At 48.9% G+C, this 25,843-nt stretch overlaps 1 protein-coding gene across 5 annotated transcripts in view; it reads left to right on the forward strand.

The window, feature by feature from the left end:
* EXOC6B (exocyst complex component 6B) overlaps nt 1–25,843 on the forward strand; it is a 272,044-nt gene that overhangs the window by 159,266 nt on the left and 86,935 nt on the right. For 3 of the 5 annotated variants that reach the window (XM_054172451.1, XM_054172452.1, XM_054172455.1), the window contains exons 9-19: nt 638–721; nt 884–930; nt 2,997–3,117; nt 5,454–5,525; nt 5,967–6,064; nt 6,269–6,374; nt 7,842–7,951; nt 13,332–13,443; nt 15,732–15,866; nt 16,982–17,161; nt 23,088–23,117. In XM_054172451.1, coding sequence (XP_054028426.1) covers nt 638–721; nt 884–930; nt 2,997–3,117; nt 5,454–5,525; nt 5,967–6,064; nt 6,269–6,374; nt 7,842–7,951; nt 13,332–13,443; nt 15,732–15,866; nt 16,982–17,161; nt 23,088–23,117 — 1,095 coding nt within the window. The remainder of the gene's footprint in view (nt 1–637; nt 722–883; nt 931–2,996; nt 3,118–5,453; nt 5,526–5,966; nt 6,065–6,268; nt 6,375–7,841; nt 7,952–13,331; nt 13,444–15,731; nt 15,867–16,981; nt 17,162–23,087; nt 23,118–25,843) is intronic. The other 2 variants (XM_054172453.1, XM_054172454.1) reach the window with 1 other exon arrangement.

Genomic DNA, 25,843 nt, shown 5'->3' on the forward strand with positions numbered 1-25,843 from the left:
GGCAACCTGCTCCAGGGCTCCAGCACCTTCACGGACAGGAATTTGTTCCTCATGTTCAGATGGAACCTCCTGGGTTCCACTTTATGCCCATTGTCCCTTCTCCTGGCACTGGGCAGCACTGGTTGCATCCTCTTGTACCTGGCTCTTTAGCTATTGATCAGATCCCCTCTCAGGCTGCTCCTCTCCAGGCTCAACAGTCCCAGGGCTCTCAGCCTTTCCTCCTCACAGAGTGCTCCAATCCCCACAGCATTTTTGTAGCCTCCACTGGACTCCAATAGTTCCCTGTCTGTCTTGAACTGGGGAGCCCAGGTCTAAGCCCAGTATTCCAGATGTGGCCTCACTGTGGCAGGGGAAATGGGGAGGAGAACCTCCCTTGACCTGCTGGTCACACACTTCCGGAGGCACCCCTGGATATCATTTGTCTTCTTGGCCATGAGGAAGCATCACTGACTCATGGTGAACTTCTTGTCCACGAGGACTTTTAGATCCTCCTCTGTGGAGCTCCTTGCCAGCAGGTCAACCCCTCACCTGTCATGGTGCAGGACCCTCCACTTGCCCTTGCTGAGCTTCGGGAGGATCCTCTCTGCCCCACTCCCAGGCCTGTCCAGGTTCTGAGTTAATCTTCTGTGTTTTCCAGGGTGCCCGTGAAACCTTTGAGAACTACTACAGGAAGCAGAGAAGAAAACAAGCCAGATTGGTCCTACAGCCTCCTTCAAACATGGTATGATGGTCCTCTACCTGCAGTGCTCAAACTTGCTCTGCTGACTGAAGGAGCAGAGGGTTACCTCTGGTCATGCTGTTGCTGGTGGGTGGTCTCTAATTTATTTCCAGTTGCTCTCAGCCACCTTTGTTTTAATCTTTGCTGCCTTTTGCTTTGTTGCAGCATGAAACTTTAGATGGCTACAGGAAGTATTTTAATCAAATTGTAGGGTAAGTCTTCTTTTTATACATGTCCTGGCTAAATATGTCTAGGTTGTGTTGTTTAGGAGGCCAAAAAGAAAAGGAGAGGAGGGAATGTTGCTCTATTTGAGGATCTTTTAAAGGAGAACCAGGGGGAAAAAAACCCAACAAACCAAACAAAACCCAAAACAGTTGGTTGGGGCTTTTAAAGTGTTCTTAGTCTGTGTTTTCTAGCACCCATGGACTTTGCTGTGTCACTTGTGGGAGCACGGAGGAACCTGCCAGCTCTTGTAGCAGCAAGTGCTTTTCTGGGGATTCTGAGGAGAAATGATGTCTGTGGACTGTGTGCATCCACCTGCCCCACAGATGAGATGAGCAGGCCCTCTGCCTTAGTTAGTCCTTCATATTTGATAATTATTCTTTGATTTTTTTCCCTTGTAGAGGAGGTGATAGTTAAACCTCTGTTCCCACACTCTGAGTTCTCACTGCCCTCAAAGTAGACAGGAGTCTTCCAAGCTAGATGATATGGTCCTGCTCTGCTGTGGGCGTTGGACTTGAAGCTCTCCAGAGGTCCCTTCCAACCCCTAACATCCCATAATCCTCTGAAGCTCTAGAGGAGGTTCTGCAACCCCTCATCTACCAAGCATAGGGTTTGATGATGAAATTTCATCAGCTGACAATAATAATTCCAAGGTCTAATTGCAGCCATCACAGGTGTAATGTGTGCTGCTCACCTCCTGCAGCTCCCTGCCCCTGGGCTGCATTTCCCTGACGAAATGCAGATGAGATTTCCGTGTGCTGCTGTTTAAAATGTGTGCTGCCACCCTTGCTCCCAGTTGCTTCTTGGCCAGTACAGCTGATAACTGGGGACTGGACTTAACTGATGACCCCTGAATGGCTGTGACCATGTGGTATATCTGTTTTTAAGAGAGTATTTTATCAGCAGTTGCCATCTCTTCCCACCAGTTCAACTATTTTTTTCCTTGCAGTTATTTCATTTCCCCCTGCAGTTACAATATTTTCCCTGCAGCTGTAGTATTTTTCTCTGCACTTAAAGGTATTTTCCCCTGTTCTTACAGTATTTTCCCTGCAGTTCAAGTATTTTTCCTGGCAGCTGATGTGTTTTTCCCTGCAGTCCAAGTATTTTTCCTGACAGTTAATGTATTTTTCCTTACTTTCCTGGGAGCTCAGATGTTTTCCCTTCCAATTGTAATATTTTTCCCTGCAGTTGTAGTATTTTTCCCTGTAGCTAACATGGGGTTTTCTGTAGTTATAGTATTTTCCCCTGCAGTTGTAATATTTTTCCCTGCAGTGGCAGTGTTTTTCCTTGCAGTTAATGTATCTCTCTCTCTCTGCAGATAAAGTATTTTTCCCAGCAGAATTTTTTCCTCTGCAGTTCCATTCTTTTTTTTCCCCCCTGCACTTTGGGTAATTTCCCTTCAGATAAAGTATTTTTCCCATCAGTTCAAATATTTTCCCTTTCAGATAAAGTTATTTCTTTCCTTGCAGTTGCAGTATTTTCCCCTACAGCTCACCAGCTGTAGTGCTATTGCTGCTGGCTGGAGCCGAGTTTAATCACCCGTAAAGGTGGTGAGACACTGGAACAGGTTGCCCAGGGAGGTGGTGGAAGCTTCACCCCTGGAAGATTTCAAGGCCAGGCTGGATGGGGCTCTGGGCAACCTGCTGTAGTGTGAGGTCTCCCTGCCCATGGCAGGGGGGTTGGAACAAGATGATCCTTGAGGTCTCTTCCAACCCTGACAGTTCTGTGATTCCGTGATGAAGTAACGGAGTGGAGAAACTAGAGAGAGGAAATTCCACCTTTGTGTATACCTAGAGTTATGTTACTCCAAGCAACTGTGTTTCAGCTCACTCCTAGAACACATTGAAACCTCACAGAAAATACCACAAGGTTAAAAATAGGTGAAAGAGAAGTGTTTGCTGGTGGCTATCTTTGATACAGACTCTTCTCCAGCTTGCTCTGGAGAGAGGTGGATGTGCTGCCGCCGCGTATCCCTCACACGTGCTGTTTGCAGACCTCTTTTGCTGTCTCCAGCCCAGAACTTTGGCTCACAGTGCTGTTTCCTCCTCTGCACCAGGTTTTTTGTAGTGGAAGATCATATCCTCCACACCACGCAGGGCTTGGTGAATCGAGCCTACATCGATGAGCTGTGGGAGATGGCTCTGTCCAAGACCATCGCAGCGCTGAGAACACATTCGGTGAGTAAGAGCCATGGGTCACTCGACTGCTGCTTGAGGGTGGCTTGACATGCTGCAAATCCTGCCTTTGCTCCTGCCTCTTTTCAAAGGACCCAGCTAGAAACAGTGACTTGAAGGCACCCTGCTCTTAACCACAAAGGCTTTCTCCAGATTTTTGCCTCTTGATTCGCTGTGGAGCAGGTTGTAACCAGTAGGTTGAGGGAAGGGATTCTGCTCCTCTGCTCTGCTGACCTGCAGTGCTGGGGCCAGCTCAGGATCTGTTGGAGCAGGGCCAGAGGGAGCCACACCAATGATGGGAGAGCTGGAAGCCCTCTGCTGTAAGGCCAGGCTGAGAGAGTTGGGGTTGTTCAGCCTGGAGAAGAGAAGGCTCCAGGGAGACCTTCTGGTGGCCTTTCAATACTTACAGGGGCCAATCAGAAAGGTGGGGACAGACTTTTAGCAGGACCTGCTGTGACAGGACAAGGGGTGATGGTTTGAAACTAGCAGAAGGAGATTTAGGGTAGAGAGAAGGAAAAAATGTTTTACAGTGAGGGTGGTGAGACACTGTCTCAGGTTGCCCAGAGAGGTAGTAGAAGCCTCATCCCAGGAACCATTCCAGGTCCAGTTGTTTAGGGCTCTGAGCAGCCTGATCTAGTTGAGGATGTCTTTGCTAACTGCAGGGGGGATTGGACTGGATGACCTTTAAAAGTTCTTCTAACCCAAACTGTTCTATAATTCTATGATTCATTTTCCTGTCCCAAACTCTCAATATTTTGGGCTACTGGAAAATTCTTTTCCTGTATCTTTGCTGCTGGCTCTGGCAAAGCACCAGCAGAGGGAGTGAGCTTGTCCCAGCGAGGTGGGGAAGAGCAAGTGTCTCCTTTAGCATGGTGACCCTGTTTGATAGTCCTTTAAAGGTCGTGGCAGTGAATGGGCTGCTATCAAATTGCAAATCATTTGTGTGTCAAAGGACACTGAAGAAGATTTTTCTTCTTACCAAAAAAAGCTGGGAAAAATTCCCCATGGCTTCGATGTGTCTCTGCTTGAGCGAAAAAATCAAAGCCAATTGCAAGGGGGGAAAAAAAGTGCAAGTTTGTTCCAGTTCTCTATGAGCTTATGTAATGTTGTACTGGTTCAGCTGGGAGTGCTGGAGCTTTCTGAAAATCCTGGTGGTTAACCAGCTGAAAAAATTGCACTTGACCATAAAAGACAAAGCATTCATGAACTTCCATGGGTCCGTTTTCAAGTTGTTGGGCCACCTTCTCCGCCCCTTCTCCTCTGCCAGTGAGGCCACATTGGGAGTACTGCATCCAGTTCTGGCTTCCCCATTTCAAGAGAGACAGGGAACTGCTGGAGAGAGTCCAGCAGAGGCTACAAAGATGCTGAGGGGCCTGGAGCATCTCTGTGAGGAGGAAAGGCTGAGAGCCCTGGGGCTGTTGAGCCTGGAAAAGAGCAGCCCCAGAGGGGGTCTGATCAGTGCTCAGCAAGAGCTAAAGGGTGGGGGGCCAAAGGATGGAAACAGACAGTGATGCCCAGTGACAGCACAAGGGGCAATAGGCACAAACTGCAATCCAGGAGGTTCCAGCTGAGCCTGAGGAGAAACTTCTTTGCTGTGAGGCTGCTGGAGCCGGCTGCCCAGAGAGGCTGTGGAGTCTCCCGCTCTGGAGAGATTGCAAACCCACCTGTGATCCTGGGTGACCTGCTGTGGGTGCCCCTGCTTTATCAGGGGGAGTTGGACTATGTGATCCCCAGAGGTCCCTTCCAACCTTCACTGTGCTGGGATTCTGTTATTCTGAGATTCAGGGTTTTGAGCAGTGTCTTGAGCCACAATATTTCCTGGTGGTGTCTCTCTGCCTATGAATGTTGGTGCAGTGCAGGCAAGCAGCCTGTTTTTCTCCCAGCCTGAATCCCTCAGCAACGCAGCCCCTGCTCAGGGCTGGGGGCTGCCTGGCTGCGATGCTTCATTACCATCAGACACAACATGTTAAATATTGAATGAGAGGCTCTGCTGCCGTCTTGGGATGACAGCCTGCTGACTTGCTTCATCTCCTCTCGCTTCCCCAGCAGCTCCTGGGTAATCTTAGAGACACTTCAGGTATCTCTAGAGCAACCAGAGTCCCTGTTCATCATGGAGAGCCTCAGGAGCCCTGTGTTAGGAGGAGAGATAGCCTTATCAGAGGGCCCTCCCTGGCCGCTGTTAGGGCATGGGCTGTGGGATGCAAGCTGCTGCTCCTGAGACTGCTCGGCGTGCCTCTGTATTTATTGTCCCTCAAGTGATAACACAGGAGAGCTGAGGGCAGTATTTTCCCCATGTGCCACAGTTAAAACCATGTTTTCTTTTCTCCCCTTCTTTGCAGTCCTATTGCTCAGACCCCAGCCTGGTGTTAGACTTGAAGAACCTCATTGTCCTCTTTGCAGATACACTCCAGGTATGCAGCTGCTGGTGACCTCTCTTTATCTTGCTCGGTGGCTGGGCTGCTCACAGGTGGTGTTGATCAGTGGGGTTCAGTGGCTGGTGGGGGCTTGCTGTGGTGGCCTGACTTTTTTCTAGGCATCATGCTGCATGTATTCTGGCATCCTATGAACAACCTGGTTTGCTCTGTGCATTGGGTGGCCAACCCGTGGGCAAGAACCAAGCCCTGGCCACCTTGCCGAGCTCTTGTGCCTCCTGCAAACCCAGCACAGCCTTTAATAGCTCCTTGTTCCACCACCTCAGTAAATTACCACCTAAATCCCTCCACCAGCTCCATACTCCTCTGTGGTGGAGAATTTGGCTGTGTGCTCCTTACTAAATAGGGAAAATAATCTTCAGCTGCCTGTGGGTGACATTTTCTGATCTGAACTTGCTTTCTCCCCACACCCTTCTGCAGGGATATGGCTTCCCAGTGAACCAGCTCTTTGACATGTTGTTGGAGATCCAAGACCAATATAGTGAAACCCTGCTGAAGAAATGGTCAGGAGTTTTCAGGTAAGAAGCTCTTGGAGGAAACTCAGAAGCTTGTACCTTACAGAGAAGTTTTGTTCCAGAAGTGAAATCTGTTGAAGCCCTTGGAGTGAGCACTTTAGGCTGGCACCTGCTTCATGAAAGGTTCTCTTCAAGCAGTAAATCTGCACAGTTGTGCTTGTCTGCTGTCACAGAAGTGCTTCTCTAATGTTTCTTTTCTTTTCCTAGAAATATACTTGACTCAGATAACTACAGCCCCATCCCAGTGACAAATGAAGAGGTTTATAAGAAAATAGTTGGGCAGTTCCCATTCCAGGATGCAGAACTTGAAAAGGTAGGTTTGAAATGGAGCAAATGGCACATCACATCTGCTGGTGGAGGAAAACTCTGCACCTTTGGTAGATACATTAAGAACTGCAAAGGAAAGGAAGGGTCAGAAAACCCCCCAACCACCAAACCAAATAAACCACTGAAGAGAAAAGAGAGGAGGGAAAAAAAAAGGCAAAACCAGGGGAAAAGAACAAATATTCCTCCTGGTGTGGATGAAGAAAGTGCAAGCCTCATTGGGTTGCTTTTCAGATCACAGTGTACTGCCACAGCTGAGCAGTGCTTGCAGTAGGCAAGACACTGGAAATCTCTCCTTCCACTGGTATTTGATTTCCATTTCATGAACATGGCATTGACTTTTCTTTGGTTTAGTCTCATATTTTTAACAAAAATCCCCAGCCAAGTGGTGTATGTTGGCTTTTGTAAAGGTGTGAGCTTACAAAACCTCAGTGTAGCCAGTGCTGAGCTAAACAGTGTCCCTTAAAAGCCTGCTTGGCCTTCTGCTTCACATCTGGCAGCCAGTGAGCTCCAAAGTCTGGTGAACTAAATTAGGACTGGGAGGGTTTTTCAATCCAAGTTAAGTGTTTAGAGTTCAGAAAGTCATGTTAGGGATTGGAAGGGACCTCTGGAGATCATCTAGGGTCACCTAGAGCAGGTAGCACAGGATCACTTCCAGATGGGTTTGGAATCTCTCCAGAGGAGGAGACTCCACAACCTCTCTGGGCAGCCTGCTGCAGGGCTCCAGCACCTTCACAGCAAAGAATTTTTCCCTCCTGGGTCTCAGTTTGTGCCCATTGCCCCTTGTCCTGTTGCTGGGCACCACTGGCTCCATCCCCTTGCCCCTTACCCTTCAGCTATTGAGCAGTCTGCTCTTCTCCAGGCTCTGCAGCCCCAGGGCTCTCAGCCTTTCCTCCTCACAGAGATGTTCCAATTCCCTCAGCATCTTTGTAGCTCTTGGTTGGATTCATCATGGGTCCGGCTTCTGTTATTACACTCTGCACCTCTCAGCCATCTGTGTGCTAGGAGTTGGAAAATTTTGGTTTCCTACATCTGTTTCCTCTTAGATTTTGCTTTTGTAACCAAGTACTCACCTTGAGCAGAACTGTGGGAGGTGGTCAAGCAAAGCACCTTGTGCATGGTGGGAGATTAAAGTCAAGGATTTCTCCAGTGAGGTTTTTTTTCCTAGGAGTTAGGGGAGCTGGGAGCGGGAACAAGGGTCCCCTTGCAAACTTCCTCCCAGCCTGTTCTAGACTCCAAAGCCCTTACACACCCATGTGCCATCTGTAAGTGATTCTCAGGTCTTTCCCTTGGCTGAAATGTTGGTGTCACTTACCATAAGCGTTGGCTTGTTCCACTGCTGGCCTTAGCTGAATACCAGCATGACCTCGAGTGCTTGGGACAGGTTCCCGGAGAGCAGTGCTCAGCCCTGGTGGGTATCTGCTCTCTGACTGGAATTATCTCCTGTCTTTTGCAGCAACCTTTTCCAAAGAAGTTTCCCTTTTCTGAGTTTGTGCCTAAGGTTTACAATCAGATTAAGGAGTTCATCTATGCCTGCCTGAAGTTCTCGGAAGACCTTCACCTGAGGTGGGTGCTGAGTAGGTTCATGCTTGTCATGGGGAGGGTTTCTCTGCACTCAAAGATCTCAGCAGGTTCAAACTGTGACTTCTCTTCCTTAAATCTTCATGCTGCTGAGCTGCTTGATTATATATGCCTTGTCCAGACATGTGGTGGCTGATGGTCTCCTTGGAGCAGTGGCCAGTGGGGCAAATAGCTGATCAGCTTTGCAAAAGGGCTAAGGATTGGGGCCAGTTGTCTTTAATGCCTTTGTCAGTGATCTGGGATCGAGGACATCCTCAGTAAGTTTGCAGGTGACAATAAGGAGGGCAGGTGTGTCAATCTGCTTGAATTTAGGGAGGCTCTACTGTAGCATCTGGCCAGGCTGGGATGAAACCAATGGGATGAGGTTCAACAAGACCAAGTCCTGGGTCCTGCACTTGGATCACAACAACCCTGTGAATGCTCTGGGCTTGGGGAAGGGTGGCTGGAAAGGACCCAGTGGAAAAGGACCTGGGGGTGTTGGTTAACAGGTGGCCTGAAGATGAGTCAGCAGTGTGCCTAGGTGGCCAAGAAGGTCACCAGCATCCTGGCTTGGATCAGCAATGGTGTGGCCAGCAGGAGCAGGGCAGGGATCGTCCCCTTGTACTCAGCACCAGTGAGGCAACACCTCGAACACTGGTTTGAGTTGTGGGCCTTTCACTCCAAGAAGCACCCAGAGGCTGCTCTCTGAAATAATGAGTGATAGGACAAGAGGACAGGGCCTCAGGTTGCACCAGGGAAGGTCTAGGTTGGACATGAGGGACAATTTCCTCTTGAAAAGGGTTGTCAAGCTCTGGACCAGGCTGCCCAGGGAGGTGGGGGGTGGTGGAGGGGTAGTGCTAAGGGCCATGGTTTAGTAGCATCCTGGCAGAGCTGGGTTAGCAGTTGGACTCAATGATCTTAAAGGTCTCTTCCAACTGAAATGATTCTGTGACTCTGTGCTTCCCTTGAGGTTTTATCTGCCCTGTGTGTTAATGAGTTTGGGCTGCTGGTTTGGAGCTTTTGTTTGCCTTGTTTCCCCTGGGAGTTTGTATACAAATCATCTCATTTGTTTGGGGTTTTTGGAAAGCCTCTGAACTGTTCCATGTCTTTGCCCTCCCTTCTCCATCCCAAGGTGCCTGGATGCTGGTTTTGCCCACGAGTGAGACAGGAAGGCAGCAATACTTGCCAGAAACTGCAAGTTGGTGCTTTCTTTTGTTTTTGCACCCAGTAATGACTGCAGCTGGGTACAGAAATGAATAAAGGGGTTTTTACTGGAGGGAGCAATCCCTCTTCCCATTTGTTTGCAGCACCACACTGGTGAGACAGTGCAGTGGGATTTCGCTGCCCTTGGCAGCTTCTTGTGCTGGACGCTGGACGTTGCAGTTCAGGTGTCTTGGGGAGTCACCAGAGGTTTCAGTGCCCACACAAAGCTCTTCAGGGTTTTAATCCTCTTCCTTTGTGTGCAGGATAGTGATTTGAAGAGGCATTTTCTTCTCTACCTTCCGCTGCAGCACGTGGTAGCTCACCGGTTGGTGTGGAGGCACAGAACTTTTCTCACCCTGCATTTGATCTCAACCTTTTACCAGTGGCAGGTTGTTCTCTTTGGTGGCTCCCAGGGCTATTAACCTGCAGGTCACCATTAGCCATCTCTGTGGCTAAAGCTGTCAGAGCAGGCCCGTTTCACACGGACGCTGCTTTCGCTCAGCCCCTCCGCTGCCACTTCCCTCCCGAGTTCTGTGCTCGTCACCATTACAGAAGTGATTGGCTTTGGCAGGGAAGGGAAGAAAAGTGTCCCCTTGGGTCCCTCCTCAGGGCTCCCCCTGGACAGGTTATTAAGATTCCTTTGCACATTGGATTTTTCCAGCCCTCGTTGGGCTGGGGGAGGGAGCCCAGCTCCCGGCTTTTTGAGCCAAACGTTTGGAATACTTCTCTGAAAACCCCTGTTGACACTTTCTTCATTTCACCCTGACAGCTTGAATTAGGTTTTATTAGGAAGCTTGGCTACAAAGCCGGCAGCAAGTTTTCTTTCTCTTCTCTCTCTCTTTCTTCTTTGGTTGTCATTTACCTTGCACCCTGGAGTGACTGGGGTCAGCCTGTCAGTCAGGGGAGGCCTGAAGGTCATGACTGCTGCTATGGGATATGGGACATCAGCTGTCATTAACCCAGACAGTTCACTTAAATGCTCCACAGTCTTTTCCTGAAGAACAGAGCCCGTGGCAGAAAATGGAGCTGGGCTTTCCCCTCCCCCTCCTCCGCCAGCCCCCAATTATTTCTGTAAACGAGCTCCTTGTGTTTGTTGGACAGGAGCGTTCCCCTTGCTGGTGGTAGCTCCTGGAGGATGTTTGCCTTTTCAAGTAGAGCTGGGGGTGCAGCTGTATCAAGCAGGTACAGCCTTCATTTGCTTCCAGCTGAGTTAGTCTGGCAACGTTAACGTTGGGGGGAAATTTCAACTCACCACATTGGGGTTGCAGTTTCCTTTGCTTTGGCTCAATGAGCTTGATGAGGAGAAAGGAAACCTCTCATATTTTCAGTGAATATGAGAGTTCATTGAGGGGATGTCCATGAAGAATGCACTCACTGGAAGACTCCCACCAGTTCCATTGGCATTTCCCATTGGAAGGATAGGGAATATCTTCTTTGTACCACCCCTTTGATTTAAATCTCCCTTTTTGCCCTCTGCTCAGCATCACAGGGGTGCATTTTATTGTACTTGCTGTATTTACCCATGCTGTTGTCTGGTGGAGGGGACTGGGGACAGTGTGGTTCTTCCTGGGGGTGTGTGGGTGTGTGCATGGTAGGTTTGGGGGCTTCAGTAATTTTTTGCTTCTCTTTAAGTAAAACTATATTTTACAGCTCTACCCACAGTATAAGGACCAGGAAAATTCATTCTGCTCCCCCCACATTTTGATTTCTCTTCAACACTTAAAAAAACACCCCAAATATATCATCTTGGACTATACATGGAATTCCTGCAAGAATTAGCCAAAGGGGCCACCTGGGAAGTGAAGTGGGCTAGTTCTGGTTGTTGCTGCCACAGGATGTGGTTCCACATGGAGTAGGAGGAAAATGAACACCCAGGCATCAAGAAGATCTAGAAGAGACCCACACTAAGCCTTGGGCTGCTGACATTGAATTTAAAGTATCAGGAGCTGGGTCCTGCAGAGCTGCTGGCCCTGCTCTGCTGGTGTCCTAACTAGGGAGGAGACAGTGGTCAGCCCTTGGCAGGCACATAGCTCATGAAAGCAGACTTCTGAACATCAGGGGGAAGGAAATACTAAATGAACCTATTGGGGAGCCCAGTGTGAGAAGCACTGAACATAAGGGGAGGTGAGCAGCTGGGCTTGGGAAAGCTGCAGCAAAACACAACCTTCTCAGTCTGCTAGAAATCTGAGCATGACTTTGCTCAGATGCAAGCAGGGTGCAATATTTGACCCTTCTCCTGGGAATTTAGGGCTTTTTGGTTCGATTCTTACACAGCAGCACAAGGAAGGCCCTGGATGACTTAAAAAAATGGGTTACCTGAAGGATGCAAGGTGCTTAGGGAAGACAAATGGGTCCAGAACTCTTGGTGGTCACAAGGTGGCTGTTGGAGGAGCTCAGACATCCTTCATCAAGCATTCAAGGCTAGGTTGGATGGGACTTTGAGTAACCTGGTCTAGTATAAGGTGTCCCTGGCCACAACAGGGGTTTGGGACTAGATGGTCTTTAAGGCCCCATGCAAGCCAAATAATTTCCTGATTTTAAGAAATTTGAGAGGTATAAGCTGGACAAGGGTTGCCAGTGCCCATCCCCATACCAGCAGGCACCCCAGTGGCAGCACCACAACATCCCCCACCTTGCATGCTGGCAGTGGGGTGACTGCAGGGTTTGCTTTTGTTTCTCCTGTCAATCAGAGAATCACAAAGTGGTTTGAGCTGGAAGGGACCTGAAAGATCATCTAGTTCCAGCCCCTCTGCCATGGGCAGGGACACCTTCCACCTCCACTGCTTTGTAATCTGGCCCTTTTGTCAGGTAGAACAGGAGAAGGAGCAAAAGGTCACAGGCTTGATCTACCGGCAGCCTTGAAGTTATTAACGCTGCTCAGCCTTCCATTTGGGAATTTTCTTTGCCCTCAGCTGCCTGTCACTGTGCTGCCAGAGGTAAAGCCCTGTGGTGTCAGGGCTAATGCAGGGCCAATGACACATCAAAGGAGCCTGTGTTGGGGTAGGATTCCAAAACCTCCCTCAGAAAGGAGAGGTTGCACCTTGCTGGGGTGCGCCTTGGAAGAACACTTCAGCAGAAAGCCAAACTTCCAAGCTTCAGCAACGCTGCAGTTGCAACCACCTGGCAAAGCACAAACATGTTGCCAGAGCCTCCAGTTTCATCTGGATAAAGACAAAGCAACAAGGGGGATGTTTTGGGGGGTTGTTTTGGTTTTCTCTCTGTTGCAGGTCTTTGATCCTTCTTCTGTTGTGTGCTGAACTCACAGCGCTGTGTGCAGGGTAGTGGCTTGGCTACATGGGTTGGTGCTGATGCTGTGGGCAGCTCTTTGCTATGCTGGACCAGCCCCACTTTTAAGAGGAGAGGCTTAGGGATGGAGGTGTAGCCTGTGTTAGTCCCCCTCCCTCACTGACACATGCACAGAACAGCCTCGATTGTTGACATTTTGGTATAGATTGTGTCAGCACCTGTACCTGGTGCACAGATGACCACACGTGATCAGAGGATGCTTTGGGTTGGAAAGAACCTTTAAGAGTCATCCAGTCCAACTCCACTGCAGTCAGCAGGGACATCTGCAACTGGAGCAGGCTGTTCAGAGCCTAGTCCAGCCTGGCCTTGAACACTTCCAGGGGTGGGGTTTCTACCCCCTCTGTGGGCAGCCTGGGCCAGTGTCGCCATCTCAGTGTGAAACATTCCTTTCTTCTATCCAGTGCTAAACTCCCTCTTTTAGTTTCAAACCATCAGCCCATGTCCTGTCACAACAGGCCCTGATAAAAGTCTGTCCCCAGCTTTCTGATCAGCTCCTTTAAGCAATGAAAACCAGAAGCCTCCCTGGAGCCTTCTCTAGGCTGAACAACCCCAACTCTCTCAGCCTGGCCTCACAGCAGAGGGCTTCTAGTGTCCTTCCTTGGCTCCACTCCAACAGGTCCCTATCTGTGCTGTGCTGAGGACTCTGGACCTGGCCCCAGCCAGGGCTCAGAGCAGAGCAGAGGGGCAGGATCCCCTCCCTCACCTGCTGCCCACACTCCTGGGGATCAGTCCCAGGACAGGGCTGGCTCTGGGATGCGAGCTCATGGTGCTCGCAAGGTGGCGGAGGGCTGGGAAGGAGACTGGCTGATGAAGGATCCAAATGATTTATTTTTCTCTAGGGCATTTTGCATCTCTCTCTTTAAATTCTACTTTCCAGCTCCACTGAAGTTGATGATATGATTAGAAAATCTACCAATCTGCTGCTGACCCGAACGCTGAGCAACTGTTTACAGAACGTCATCAAGAGGAAGAACGTGGGGCTCACAGAGGTGAGATGCAGCTTCTCAGAGACCCCTTTCTAGGGCAGCAGTGACAGAAAGGGGCTTTCATCCCTTGGAGATCTTTATAGCCCCTTTAGAGATGCTGGTTTGGAGCGTTATTATAAACTGGGAGGTTGGAAAACAATGCTGAGACCTCACAGCATTGGTACAAAGGCAGATATGGTTGGAAAGAGGAAGCTGTTTTGCTGTTCCTGTTAAAATTGCTCTTGGTTTGAATATTCAGAGCATTATCTGAGCTAAAGTGGTGGGTAAGAGGACTTCAGGGAGTACTGGAGAAGAACCAGGTGTGAGCAAGGGGAGGATGGGAGAGTGGTCCCCATGTAGATGATGTAGGAGATTATTTCAACACATCACTACAGTATGAACTCTATTTTGGGGCACAAAGTCAGGATTCTGAGAAGCTTGATGCATGCTTGGGAACATATGTGGGATCCAGGGCAGGATGGATACCTCAGTGGGAGCTCTGTGTGCTGCTGTTAAATGAGGGGATATTAATACAGCTGCAGTTGTTTAATTGACTGTACTGTGGACATGTGTCCTGTTCTCTGGACACTAAATACCCTGTGGGGCTGAATTTTGGAGAGTTGAGTGCATTTACAGCAGTATTTTTTCACACATGATGTTTCCTCAGCCCTTTATCTCACAGTCTGGAATCTCTCTGCTCCCTAGGGGCAGATTCCTCTTCCCTCCTGCTCCTCCCAGGGCTGCATACTGAGGAATGCAGCACTGTCCATTCCCCACATAATCTGCTGAGCTGATGATTCTGTGATCTTTCCGAGGAACTGATGATGCTTCCAAGTCAGTGATCCTAAACTGGAAGCCTGGATTGTCCTGCTCTGGATTGTGTTGGTTGACTTCAGCAGAGGCTTTTTACTTTGTAGTTGTGTTTAACAGAACTGTGGAATCCTTGAGTTGCGTTGGTTGGAAGAGACCTGTAAGATCAGCAGGTCCAGCTGTTAACACTGTCCCAAAATAGTGGTGTGCAGAGGCAGCTGAGGGGACAGCATTAAGAAAATTGCAGCTAATGGTAGATGTGATAAGGCAGAAGACAGCAGGGTGAGGTCTGCTGGCCACCTACACCACCCTTGGAAAAGGAAAACTTTATTAAGGAAAGGAAAGGAAAACTTTATTAAGGAAAGGAAAACTCTTTATTAATGCCTTAGTGGGATGTTGCTTGGTGTCACTCAAGATCTGGATTATTTAGGCTTCATTAGCAGACCAAACACTTGTGACTTGACATAATATTTTTTTATAGACCTGTCAAGGATTAGGGCTGGTCTGGTCACTAGAGCAGTGACAGAAGCCCTCCATGAGCCCCTCTGCCTTCCCAAAGGGAAAAGGAATAAGAGGGAGACACTGATGGGGTGGGAAAGAAACTGAATCAGCGGGGATGGAAGTGAGAGCACTCAAATAAAATGGAGACAAATAGAAACAGACCAATATCCAACCCAACCCCTGATGGTAGTGATGGCACCATTGTCACCACTGATGCTAGGGCAGTCTCAGGCTGGACTCAGATGGCAACCAGATTCAGGAACTGGATTCAGGAACACACATATTGGGATTGAAGGCAGAAGGGACAGAGTCCCCCGGGGACACTGGCCACTGAAGAAGAGGCATGACCTTGGTGATGCTTCAGCTTTCTGCTCAAGATGATGTTCATGGGATGGAATCCCTTGTTGGTCAGTTGAGGGTCGCCTGTCCTGGTTGCTCCTCCCTCTGGCTTCCTGAGCCCCAGCGTGGCACACAAGATGTGGCAGTGCCCTTGGTGTGCCCAGGAGCAAGTCTCAGCCGGCGCCTTCCTGCAGCCCAGCCCTTGGCAGGAGCTCTCCCCATCAGCTTCTCACTGCTAGGAACAGCCCCTGGCTGTGCAACCCTGCCCTGAGCTGCAGAAAGTGCCTCAGTGAGCAGAGCCTGAGCTGAGAAGTCAAATCCCTGAGCAGAATTGGTTATGTTCTAGCTCAAGTCAAGACAGCCTGTTGTGTTTGAGCTGCACTGAAGTGAGCCCTGCCTGACAGCTGAATGCAGGAAAGGCATTAAGAGGAAATCTTCTTTGGTGGTATTAGTGACTGTCATGGGAAATGCTTTTCCTTCCAAATTACCTTTTATTTAATTTTCTGATGTTGTTAAAGGGGAAGAGCATGTAGCAAGGCTTAGTATGTTTGTACAGCATCAGCTTTTCCTGTCAGAAGGTCTTAGAAGTTGGCACCCATTAACCTGTCACGTACCTGGCTTCAGGAGCCCGATGGCTGAAAACCTTTTCTTTGCCTTTGCAGCTTGTACAGATTATTATAAATACAACCCACTTGGAGAAATCCTGCAAGTTCCTAGAGGAATTCATCACCAATATCACCAATGTGCTCCCAGAAACTGTCCACACTACAAAACTCTATGGGACCACAACCTTCAAGGTGAGAAGGCTGTAGTAGGTCCAGCTCGGGGGAGCTGCTGTTGAGGGTTGGTTGGAGAGTGTCTGCTTTCAGAGCGGTGGGGATGGATGTAGGAAGCTCAGCTGGGCTCAGAGCTGATTTTCTCATATCCTGGGAAGCTTACACCATCAGAGCAGCTTTGGGGTTGTCCTTCAGAGCATTACTTCTGTCGAGATCATGAACTTTTGCAGCCCTAATTTCCTTATTGTCTAAAGGAATAAACAGCTTCTCATCTCGAGCCTGATTTGGGGGCATTTCCAAAGGATTTTATTCATGCTGCTGTTTGAGCACTGCACAGTGTTACACACATCTGGGCATGGATGTAAACTTCCTCTTTGACCCAAGAGGAGGAGAGATTTTTCAGACCTTACATTTCTGTATCTTTCCACTCCATTTAGCATTATGCCCAGGGCTGGCAGGAACTGCTGAACTTCCTAGTCTTCAAATCTTTAAATGATAACCCAGAGGTGTGCACCCAGATACCTGACAGGAAATCTTAAGGCCATAACTGGGTCAGCTGTGGGGTTGTCATGGTCAAATGACCACAGGGGTGTCCCATGGGTGGAGGGCAGGACATAGAAGCAGTTCTGAGGACTCCAGCAGTAGTAGAGAATTGGTTAGGTGAGGTTTGCCCCTGAGATAACTCAGCAGGAGACTGAGCCCCCATACTCCCAGGGAAGCCCATTGAGTCTTTTCTGACATCATCTCCCTATTCCACCTGGGGGGCTGAGTTTTCCTATCCTTATTCTGGCAGGGAGGCTCCTCTGTGACCCTCCTGCACCCCACACCTGCAGACCCTTTGGTGGGTCTCAAGATTTTTCCTTATGGGATGTGCCTTTCTCATCTCTCTCCCGTCCTGCACTGGATTTGTTCTCCTGGTCTCCAGGTTGCATCAGAGGCAGACACCAGCTCTGTTTTTCCTACCACTGACCTGGTGACACTTGGAACCACCAGTCTGAGTTAACCTGAGGGTTGCCTGCAGGTGCTTTGCCTTGTGCTACCTTTAGGGCTAAGGTTGGGTGCGCCTCCTGCGCCGCTCCTTGCGTAGAGCTGTGGTGTGGAGCCTCCATCCCCTATAACGCGCTCTTGTTTGCCAGGACGCCCGCCACGCTGCTGAGGAGGAGATTTACACTAACCTGAACCAGAAGATAGACCAATTCCTGCAGCTGGCAGACTACGACTGGATGGCCATGGAGCCGGGCAGCAAGGCCAGCGACTACCTTGTGGACCTCATTGGCTTTCTGCGCAGCACCTTCGCTGTGTTCACCCACCTGCCGGTGAGCCACCCCCCACACCTGCCTTTCTTTCTCCCACCTGGGGAGCACAGAGCCGTCCAGTGCTGCTCTTGAAGCTGTGGTTGGCCAAGCTTTCTGGGGTGTGATGGAAATGAGGCCTTGAGCTGTCAAGTCGTATGAAATAACCGATCTGTGTTTTGTGTGCTGCCAGAAGTTTGCTCCATAGAATCACAGAATCCCTCTGTGGTCCTCAGTGATCCCTCTCGAGATCATCCAGTCCAACCCCCCTGCTAAAGCAGGGTCACCCCACAGCAGCTTGCCCAGGGTCACAATGTTCAGGAAGGTTTAGAATCTCTCCAGAGGAGGAGACTCTACAACCTCTTTGGGCAGCCTGCTCCAGCAGCCTTACAGCAAATAATTTTCCCCTCATGTTCAAATGGAACCTTCCAGTTTGTGCTCATGCCCCTTTTCCTGGCACTGGGCACCACTCCAATGAGACTGGCCCCCCTCCCACTCTTTAGCTCTTGTTGAGCATTGATTGCTCAGATTCCCTCTCAGGCTGCTCTTCTCCAGGCTCAACAGCCCCAGGGCTCACAGCCTTTCCTCCTCACAGAGATGCTTCAGTCCCCTCAGCACCTTTGTAGCCTCCACTGGATTCTCTCCAGTGGAACCAAGACCATAGTTCACTGGCCATTTATATTTTAGGCATGCTTAATGGACATTCAGGGGTTTGTTGAGTAGATCCCAGCTGAGCAGTGTCTGTTATTTGAGCTGCAGATACATTTCCAAATGTTTGTCACTGGCTGACTGACCTCAGTGTTGCTCTGTTGGAAGGCAGCTTATTCTTTCTTCTCTCTGCTGTCTAAAATCTGCCTGTGTTTATGCTGATATTGCCATCAAAAATGTATTTGATGTTGGGTTTGCAGTTGGCTGTGTAGTGTCTCAGTGAATACAACCATTAGGGAGCTTTGGTTTTGCTCAAGCGTTTTGGGTTTTTCCCTTTTAAATGAGATTTGTTCTGAGCTCTGTGGCTGTATGCTGAAGAGTACCTGCAGTGTTTTGAAACCACAAATCCACTGAACACTGTATTTGTCCTAATAGCAAATTCAGGTCACACAATCGGGAAATGTTGGGGATTTGAAGGGACTTCTGGAGATTATCCAGTCCAACCCCCACTGCTAAAGCAGGGTCACCCATGGCAGCTTGCTCAGGATCACAATTACCAGGTGGGTTTGGAATCCCTCCAGAGAAGGAGACTCCACAACCTCTCTGGGCAGCCTGAGACAGGGCTCCAGCACCCTCACACCAAAGTTTTTCCTCCTGTTCATGTGGAACCTTCTGGGTTGCAGTTTGTGCCCATTGTCCCTTGTCCTGTCACTGGGAACTGCTGAGAAGAGTCTGACCTCATCCTCTTGATCTCCATCCTTTTGATATTGATAAGCTTTGGATTTCTCCTGCTGGATTTCTCCATGAAGAAAGGAGATGTGACTGCACAGGTGTGGTTTGTCATCTGGAGACCACTTGCACTCCTCATCCATCATAAATGGAGTTTAACTGGGAGATTGGTCTCTGCACCAGAGTATGAGGCATGGCAGGCAGGTGAGATGAGGATGGAGAGAGATGCCTGCCATGATCTATGAAGTGGACCTGCAGCAATTTATCTTCTTAAATATTATTGTGTTATTTTTGAGTGAGTCAAAATTGTTTTGGAGACTGGGAGGACAGCTAATCAGTCTGAAAAGGACCAAGACAGACCAAAGCAACCTTTTCTCTTCTGCAAGTGGATTAGAAAGGACCCAGCTGAGGAGAAGGCTGTTTGCAGCCAAGGCAGGTCAATCAGATGCTGCTGTCTGATTTTTAAAGCTGTAGATCAGGTTCAGTGGTGTGTGAGACATGGGCCTTGGTGGTTTTTATCTCTCTTGGAGTTTCTTCCTTTAGAGGAGTGCTGTGATGATGCTGTCACTTACTTGTGCAAGCAGTGGTGGGTGAGAGCAAGTCGGGAAGAATGAAGGTACGTCTGGAAGGCACCCAGGTTCTTTAGTGTCTTCTGGTTTGTTCTTGTAGGGTTCAAGGGCCTTTTTCCAGTGGCTTATTTAGAAGCACATCAACATTTCTGCACTTAGCTAAGTGGAAGGTAGGAGATGAGGAGTGTAGAAGCCCACATCTGTCTGAAGCAATGTAGAAAAGTGAGAGAGATGTTTGTGAAAGCACTAATAGTGTGAGGTGAGCTTCATGTGAAAGGAAAGAGTGAGCAGGTCAAGGGGGAAGGGAACTACCTCCAAAAAGGGTGGGCTAGAACAAAAAGAGAGTATTGCAGGATTGCTGGTGGCAAGGTAGAACTGGTTCTGCTCTGCTGGTCCAGATCCAGCCCACATCATTAACACTACAGTGCTATGATCCAAGAGCAGTTGCTGCACTGTTTGAAATGAGTTTGCAGCCTGGCCCAGCTGTAAAATTATCACACGTGGCTCACAAATAAAATGCAAGAGACTGCACCATCCTTGGCAGGACATCCTTGATTAAGGGATCCCAGCAGCATCTTCTCATTCATAGAATCATAGAATAGTTTAAGTTGGAAGGAACTTTAAAGATCATGCAGTTCCAACACCCTGCTTGTGGGTAGACACCTTTGACTAGCCCAGGTTGCTCAAAGCCTCATCCAGCCTGGCCTTGAGCACTTCCAGGGTTGGGGCATCCACAGACTCCATGCAACACTGTGGGCAGAGTGGCAGTCTTAGGAGATGAGTAGTGGCAGGATCAGCTGCCTTTTGTCATGACAGTAATTACAGCCAGAAAAAACCTTCAGCTACTGATCAAAGAAAACTCAGCCTTGTCATGTCGATGGTTACTGTGCTAAAATGACACCAACAGAATGGGCTGTCCTGGAATAGAACAGAGCTGAAAGTCCTGAGCCTGCAAAAATGCAGCAGCTCCTTAGCCTGGCGGGGGTGAGTAATCCCATTGTCTTGGACAGGGCTGCTCCTCTGCAGGAAACCTTCCTGGGGTCAAGGCTCCAGCTTGCTGCAAGGCAGATCAAATGGCCTTGAAGGGTCTGGTTGACTCAAATCAATGTTTTGGAGAGGAGATGAAGAGGAGCAGAGATGCTGAGCGAGCTAAAAGGTGACTCTGAGCCAAGAGTTGAGCATTAGGTTTTGTGTTTCCCTTTTTGGATACATGAGGCTGAGTTTTTCCTGTATTGACTGGGGAGGATCCCCAGAATGGCTGAGGCTGGAAGGGACCTGTAGAATCCTGAAGGCTGTAGAATCATAGAATAGTTTGGGGTGGAAGGAACATTTTTGTTCCTTAGGAGAAGGGACCAACTCCCAGCCAGCCCCAACCTCCTTTCATGGAGTTGTAGAGAGCCAGAAGGTCTCCCCTCAGCCTCTTCTCCAGGATAAGCAACCCCAGGTCCCTCAGCTGCTCCTCACAAGACTTGTGCTCTAGACCCCTCACTAGCTTCATTGCCATTCTTTGGGCACTCTCTAGCACCTCAATGTCCTTCTTGGAGTGAGGGGCCCAAAACTGTACCCAGTACTCTAGATATAGCCTCTCCAGTGCTGAGTACAGGAGGACCATCCCTGCCCTGCTCCTGCTGGCCACACTATTGCTGACCCAAGTCAGGATGTTGGTGGCCTTCTTAGCCACCTGGGCACACTGCTGGCTGGAAATACTCACATGATCCTCTGCATGTGATGGAAACTACATGATATTAGGAATCCCTGGAATCCATTTGCTTTTTTGCATCTTCCTTCAGGACACCAAGCCCCACCAGCGAAGGTCACGCTCGGCGGGTACAGCGTGTGCCGCGGGGGAGGAAAAGTTCACGGCGAAGTGAGGGAGGTTTTGGTGCATACCACTGCTGCATGACATTTTCATGGTGGTTTTAGAGCCACAACTCGAAAATTCTCTTCTGAGTGCCCAAAATGTCTCCAAGCAAATAGCAACGCTGGTGGAAATCAAAGCAGCAGTTAACATTTGGCTTCGAGGCTGCCCAATTCCTGTGTTAACCAGGGAGAGTCAGTTACTGCTGCTGAGCTTATTAACAGGGGGTGCTTGGGGGCCTCCTTTAAAAAGAAAATACTGGGTGTTGTGTTTTTTTATTTTATTTAAAGGGTAAAAAAACAAACCACCAAACCTTAAAAAAAAAAAAAAAAGAAAAGTATTTTAGTTTAAAAAAAGAAGGAGAAGAAGGGAAAAAAAAAGATGGTTTCTATTTTTCAGCAAGTTTGGGGCCATGGCCTCCAAAAATGAACATTTCCAGCATAATACTTTTAAGAGAATGACTGAAAAAGCCCTTTTGTCTTTGATGGCTGATTGTTGTTTTTATTTCTTGTTAGACAAGTTAATGTAAATCGCCCTGACAGGGCTACTCCAAACACACTGATTTGTTGACATTAAGCTGCTCGGAGATGGAGGGTTGTGTCAACACCTACGGTGAACTGTCAGGTTAACAAAGCAAGGATGTTTTCTTGGGGGAGGGGAGCAGAGTTGGGGGGTGTTTTGTTTTTATTTTAAGTTTCCTTTAATCCTCTGTTAGTCTTGTATCTTGATAACCTCCTTTGGAAGGTAATCAGGGCAGGTCAAGAGGTGAAGCTGACCTGGGAAGGGGAAGCAATCTTTCAGCGATCGAACAAACTCTAACCCCCGCGCTGTCTTGAGCAGTTCAGGCTGAACTCTTTGCAGAAGGGTTTGGGGTATTTTTTTTGGGGGGTGGTGGTGGTGGTGGTTTTTGTTGGTGGTTTTTTGTGGTTGTTTGGTCTTTTTTTTTTCATTATTCCTTTTGTGCTTATTTTTGCCAGATGGCAGGCACAGATTTCAGCTGGAGCTGTGCAAATGCCTGCCACGTTTCTGCCTGATTTCCCGTAGTGGCATCTCTTCCCAGTTGCAAATAAATCCTCCAGCCCCAGCAGCAGCTCTTGCTTTGGTCGAAGGAGCCTTGGAAGTTTTGTTCTTTTCATTATTTTTTTCTTAATTAAAGAAAACAATTGCATAGAATCACAGAATCATTTTGGTTGGAAGAGACTTTTAAACTTAGTGAGCCCAACTGGTAAACCAGCACTGCCAGGTCACCACTGACCCATGTCCCTCAGCACCACATCTCTACAACTGTTAAATAGCTCCAGGGGTGCTGACTCCACAACTTCACAGGGCACTTCCCTGTGGTTTTATTTAAAAAGGAAAATCCCTCTGTAATATTTTAAAAGTAAAATGCCTTGAACTTTGCACCAACCACAGCCTTGACCAGGTTGGGAGGGACCCAAGTGAAAAATAACTGTCATAAAACCATCATATGAGCACCAAAGACACCTTCAGATTTGCTTGAGTCTGTGCTTAGGTAACGTTCCCTTGCCTTTGGAAGCGGTGGGCAAGTTTTGCATGAGCTGGTCCCTGCTGTCAGTCAGAGTCACAGAATGCTAGGGCTGGAAGGGACCTCTAGGGATCAACCAGTCCAACTTCCTTGCTAAAGCAGTGTGACCCACAGCAGCTTGCCCAGGATTGCAATGTCCAGGTGGGTTTGGAATCTCTCCATAGAAGGAGTCTCCACAACCTCTCTGGACAGCCTGCTCCAGGGCTCCAGCACCCTCACAGGAAAAAGATTTTTCCTTAAGTTTAGGTGGAACCTCCTGGGTTCCAGTTTGTGTCCTCAAACTCAGTAGAGTATGGCACCCATCACAGGTGGAAGAGCTGAGGCATATGGATGGTGACTGGCAGTACATGTTTAACAGCAGTAAAACTGGTCTTATGGTACTTTGATTTCCTCCTCATCCTCCCTAGACCACGTTCAAGGAACCCATGTTTTGCCTTCTGTAATACTCTGCTAGGTGCCGAGCAGGCAGTGCCTTGTCGGGAGCACTGATGGCTTGTAGGCACCTAGGAATGATAACTGTTTTGAACCTCTCTGCCTTTCTCACTGTTGCTTTGCTCTCTTCTGCCTTTGACTTTGAACTCCCTGTGTTGTCCTCTGTAGGGGGATGTAGATGTCCACTCTACAATGTCGGTGAGTACAAGACTGCGTGTCGTGCGCGTTTGGTCCGCTCTGCTTGCACCTCAGGTGTTAGAGGGTGTGTTGAACGAGAAAAGGTCCTTAAGTCTTGGAAGGGAGGAAAGAAAAAGGTTAAGTAGAAGTTTAAATCAGTGGGATAAATGAGAGACCAAGAGAAGTGGCTTCCTCCCAGGCAGGTTGCTCTCCAGAATGCAGTGTCAGTAGCACTGCTGAATTGTTGCTTTTGGAGCATGTGGCCTTTCCCTAGATGTCCAGCGACCATGGGGAAGTGCCTGTTAGGAATGCATGGTGAGATCTTCAACCTCTGCTTGAAACAGAAGATCTGTAGAAAATTTCCCTTCACTCCCTGTGTTTTGTTCAACCTTCCTGCAGGGATTCATAGAATGGTTTGGGTTGGAAGGGACCTTTAAAAGTCATTTAGTGTAACTTCCCTGCAGTGAGCAGGGACATCTGCAACCAGAGCAGGTTGCACACAGCTCAGACCAACCTCACCGGGAGTGTGTCCAGCCGCTGGGCATCTACCACTTCTCTGGGCAACCAGGGCCAGTGTCTCATCACCCCCACTCTACAACATTTCTTCCTTCTCTCCAGTCTAAAGCTCCCTCTTTTAGTTTCAAACTTATCACCCCTTCTGCTGTCACAACAGGCTCTGCTAAAAGTGTCCCCAGCTTTCCTATCAGCCCCTTTAGGTACTGAAAGGCCACCAGAAGGTCTCCCTGCAGCCTTCTACAGACTGAACCCCCCCCAGTTCTCTCAGCCTGTCCTCACAGCAGAGGGCTTCCAGCCTCTCATTCCTCCTGGTCTAAGAACTCCAACCTGAAGCTTGCACCACTAGGCCTTCCCTCCTGACAGTACAGTAGAGAACAGCATTTAATGCATAAAACAGCATAGATTCTTGATGCCTGCTGTCTCTCTGTTTGGATTAGGGGCAGTTAGCACCGAGAAAGCAAAGCAGACCTTTGGGACCTGCCTTCTCGTTCAACAAACCTCTCTAATTGTCATTTCTGCCTGTTTTGTGTGCTGGAGAAAAAGCTGCAGCATTTCTGTGGAGCGATGGCAAACAAAGTGCCCCGGAGCTACCTTGTTTCCTCTGTTCCCATGGCTGCCAGCCCAGGGCACGGGCAAGCAAAGCCTGCCTCAGTTTTGGTTTTTTTTTGTTGGTGCAACCCTGCTAGACGTGGTTGTGAGATGCAGCCGGCACGGAGACGTAGCCTCTACCCCAGCTTCTGCTTTTCCACCTTTAACCCCTGCTCTTCATTTTAATGCTGAGCTGCCCTGGCAGTATTGATATTCCGTGCCGCGGTTGGATGCTTGTACCCCTTTTCCTGGAAACTGAGCATAGCTAAGCCTTGAGTATTTACAGGCTCTGGGCACCTGGGGGTTTCTAAGTCAACATCGAGGTCTCAAATCAACGCCAGCTTCTGGAAAAGAAAGAGCCTTGTTAAAGCAATTTGAGGCCAGCTTCCATCAAAGCCGTGGCAGGGCTGCTGGCAGGGCTGCGGGACCTGCCCGCGCTGCCGGGGAGCAGGCGAGGGATGCTTCGGGCTTCCAGGAGCGGTGTTGAATGTCCACCGTCCTACGTGATGTCCTTAGGGCGTACCCAAAGAGAGACAGCTGCAGAAACTGGGATTGCCTCTGGCTTTTCAAGGACTTTCGGCCATTTCGAAGCCAGATGTATTTATTTCTTTAATTGAATCCAGTGCCTAGACAGCTATGGAGTCAGCTTCCTACGGAGAGGGGTGCATTAGTTTCATTAAGGTAAATCAATGAAAAATAATACCTGGAGGTCCCCTGGAAAGGGTCAGGAGTGGAGTAATCCCTTTATATGGTGGGAGTTTGCTAGCTTGCTCTTGGGTTTTGTTTTTAACTGCAACGGACTCTAATTTTCCTTTTAACCCCTCTAATTTTCCCTTCTCTCGGTGGTTTGTATTAATTGGTGGAAGTAAATCACTAATCTGTCTAAAAGAGATTGCAGAACAACAATCTGACTGCACAAAGTAGCAGGACTGGGGGAAGAGTCTATGCTTCTACACAGGACAAAGGGCTGGCTGTAACTGAGTTTAAAATGACTTTGTTGTGGCTAATCGTGGAGGTCTCTTGGTGTAGAAATGGACAGGTGTTGAAAAAGTGACTTTCCTGGGATGCAGACATGAACAGGGCATGAACAGCATCCAAACCCCTCCCTCTATGGTCCTCAGGGGGCTTCCTCTGCTCTCCAAAGATGATCTGAGTCTCTTGACGGCTTGCTCGACCCAGCTTGCCCTGAAGGTTGGGCCCTTCAGATGAGGTTGCCTTGGTGGGGAGAAAATGGGCTGTTGACCGGAGCAGTACTTGCATGGCTGTGTGGTCCTGTGCTGCTGCAGTCTCGTGGCTTTGCATTACTGCCTTGGTCTTCTCAAGAGTCTCCAAAATATCCCAAACACTTAACAAAATGAAGAGGTAAAACCAAGAACTAATGGTGGCTTGAAAATGAGGAGCGAAGCGTTCAAAGGTGGTGGATTTAGCTTTGCTGGCTGGGGAGAAGGCTGACCTCTGCTTAACCTGGGAGCAGTAGTTAACAACAATCTGGGTAAGCCAAGTTATCTTGTAATTACATGGTTTCTTCTCTGCTTTCAGCACTGAAAAGTAATTGAAACTACAATGCCTAGTCCCATAAATCCTTTAAACCAGGGTGTGCACACTTCCCTAGGTGCTGCTTCCCTTTGTGGAGTCACCTTGGC

Source organism: Dryobates pubescens, chromosome 23 (assembly GCF_014839835.1).
Source record: "Dryobates pubescens isolate bDryPub1 chromosome 23, bDryPub1.pri, whole genome shotgun sequence".
Lineage (NCBI taxonomy): Eukaryota > Metazoa > Chordata > Aves > Piciformes > Picidae > Dryobates > Dryobates pubescens.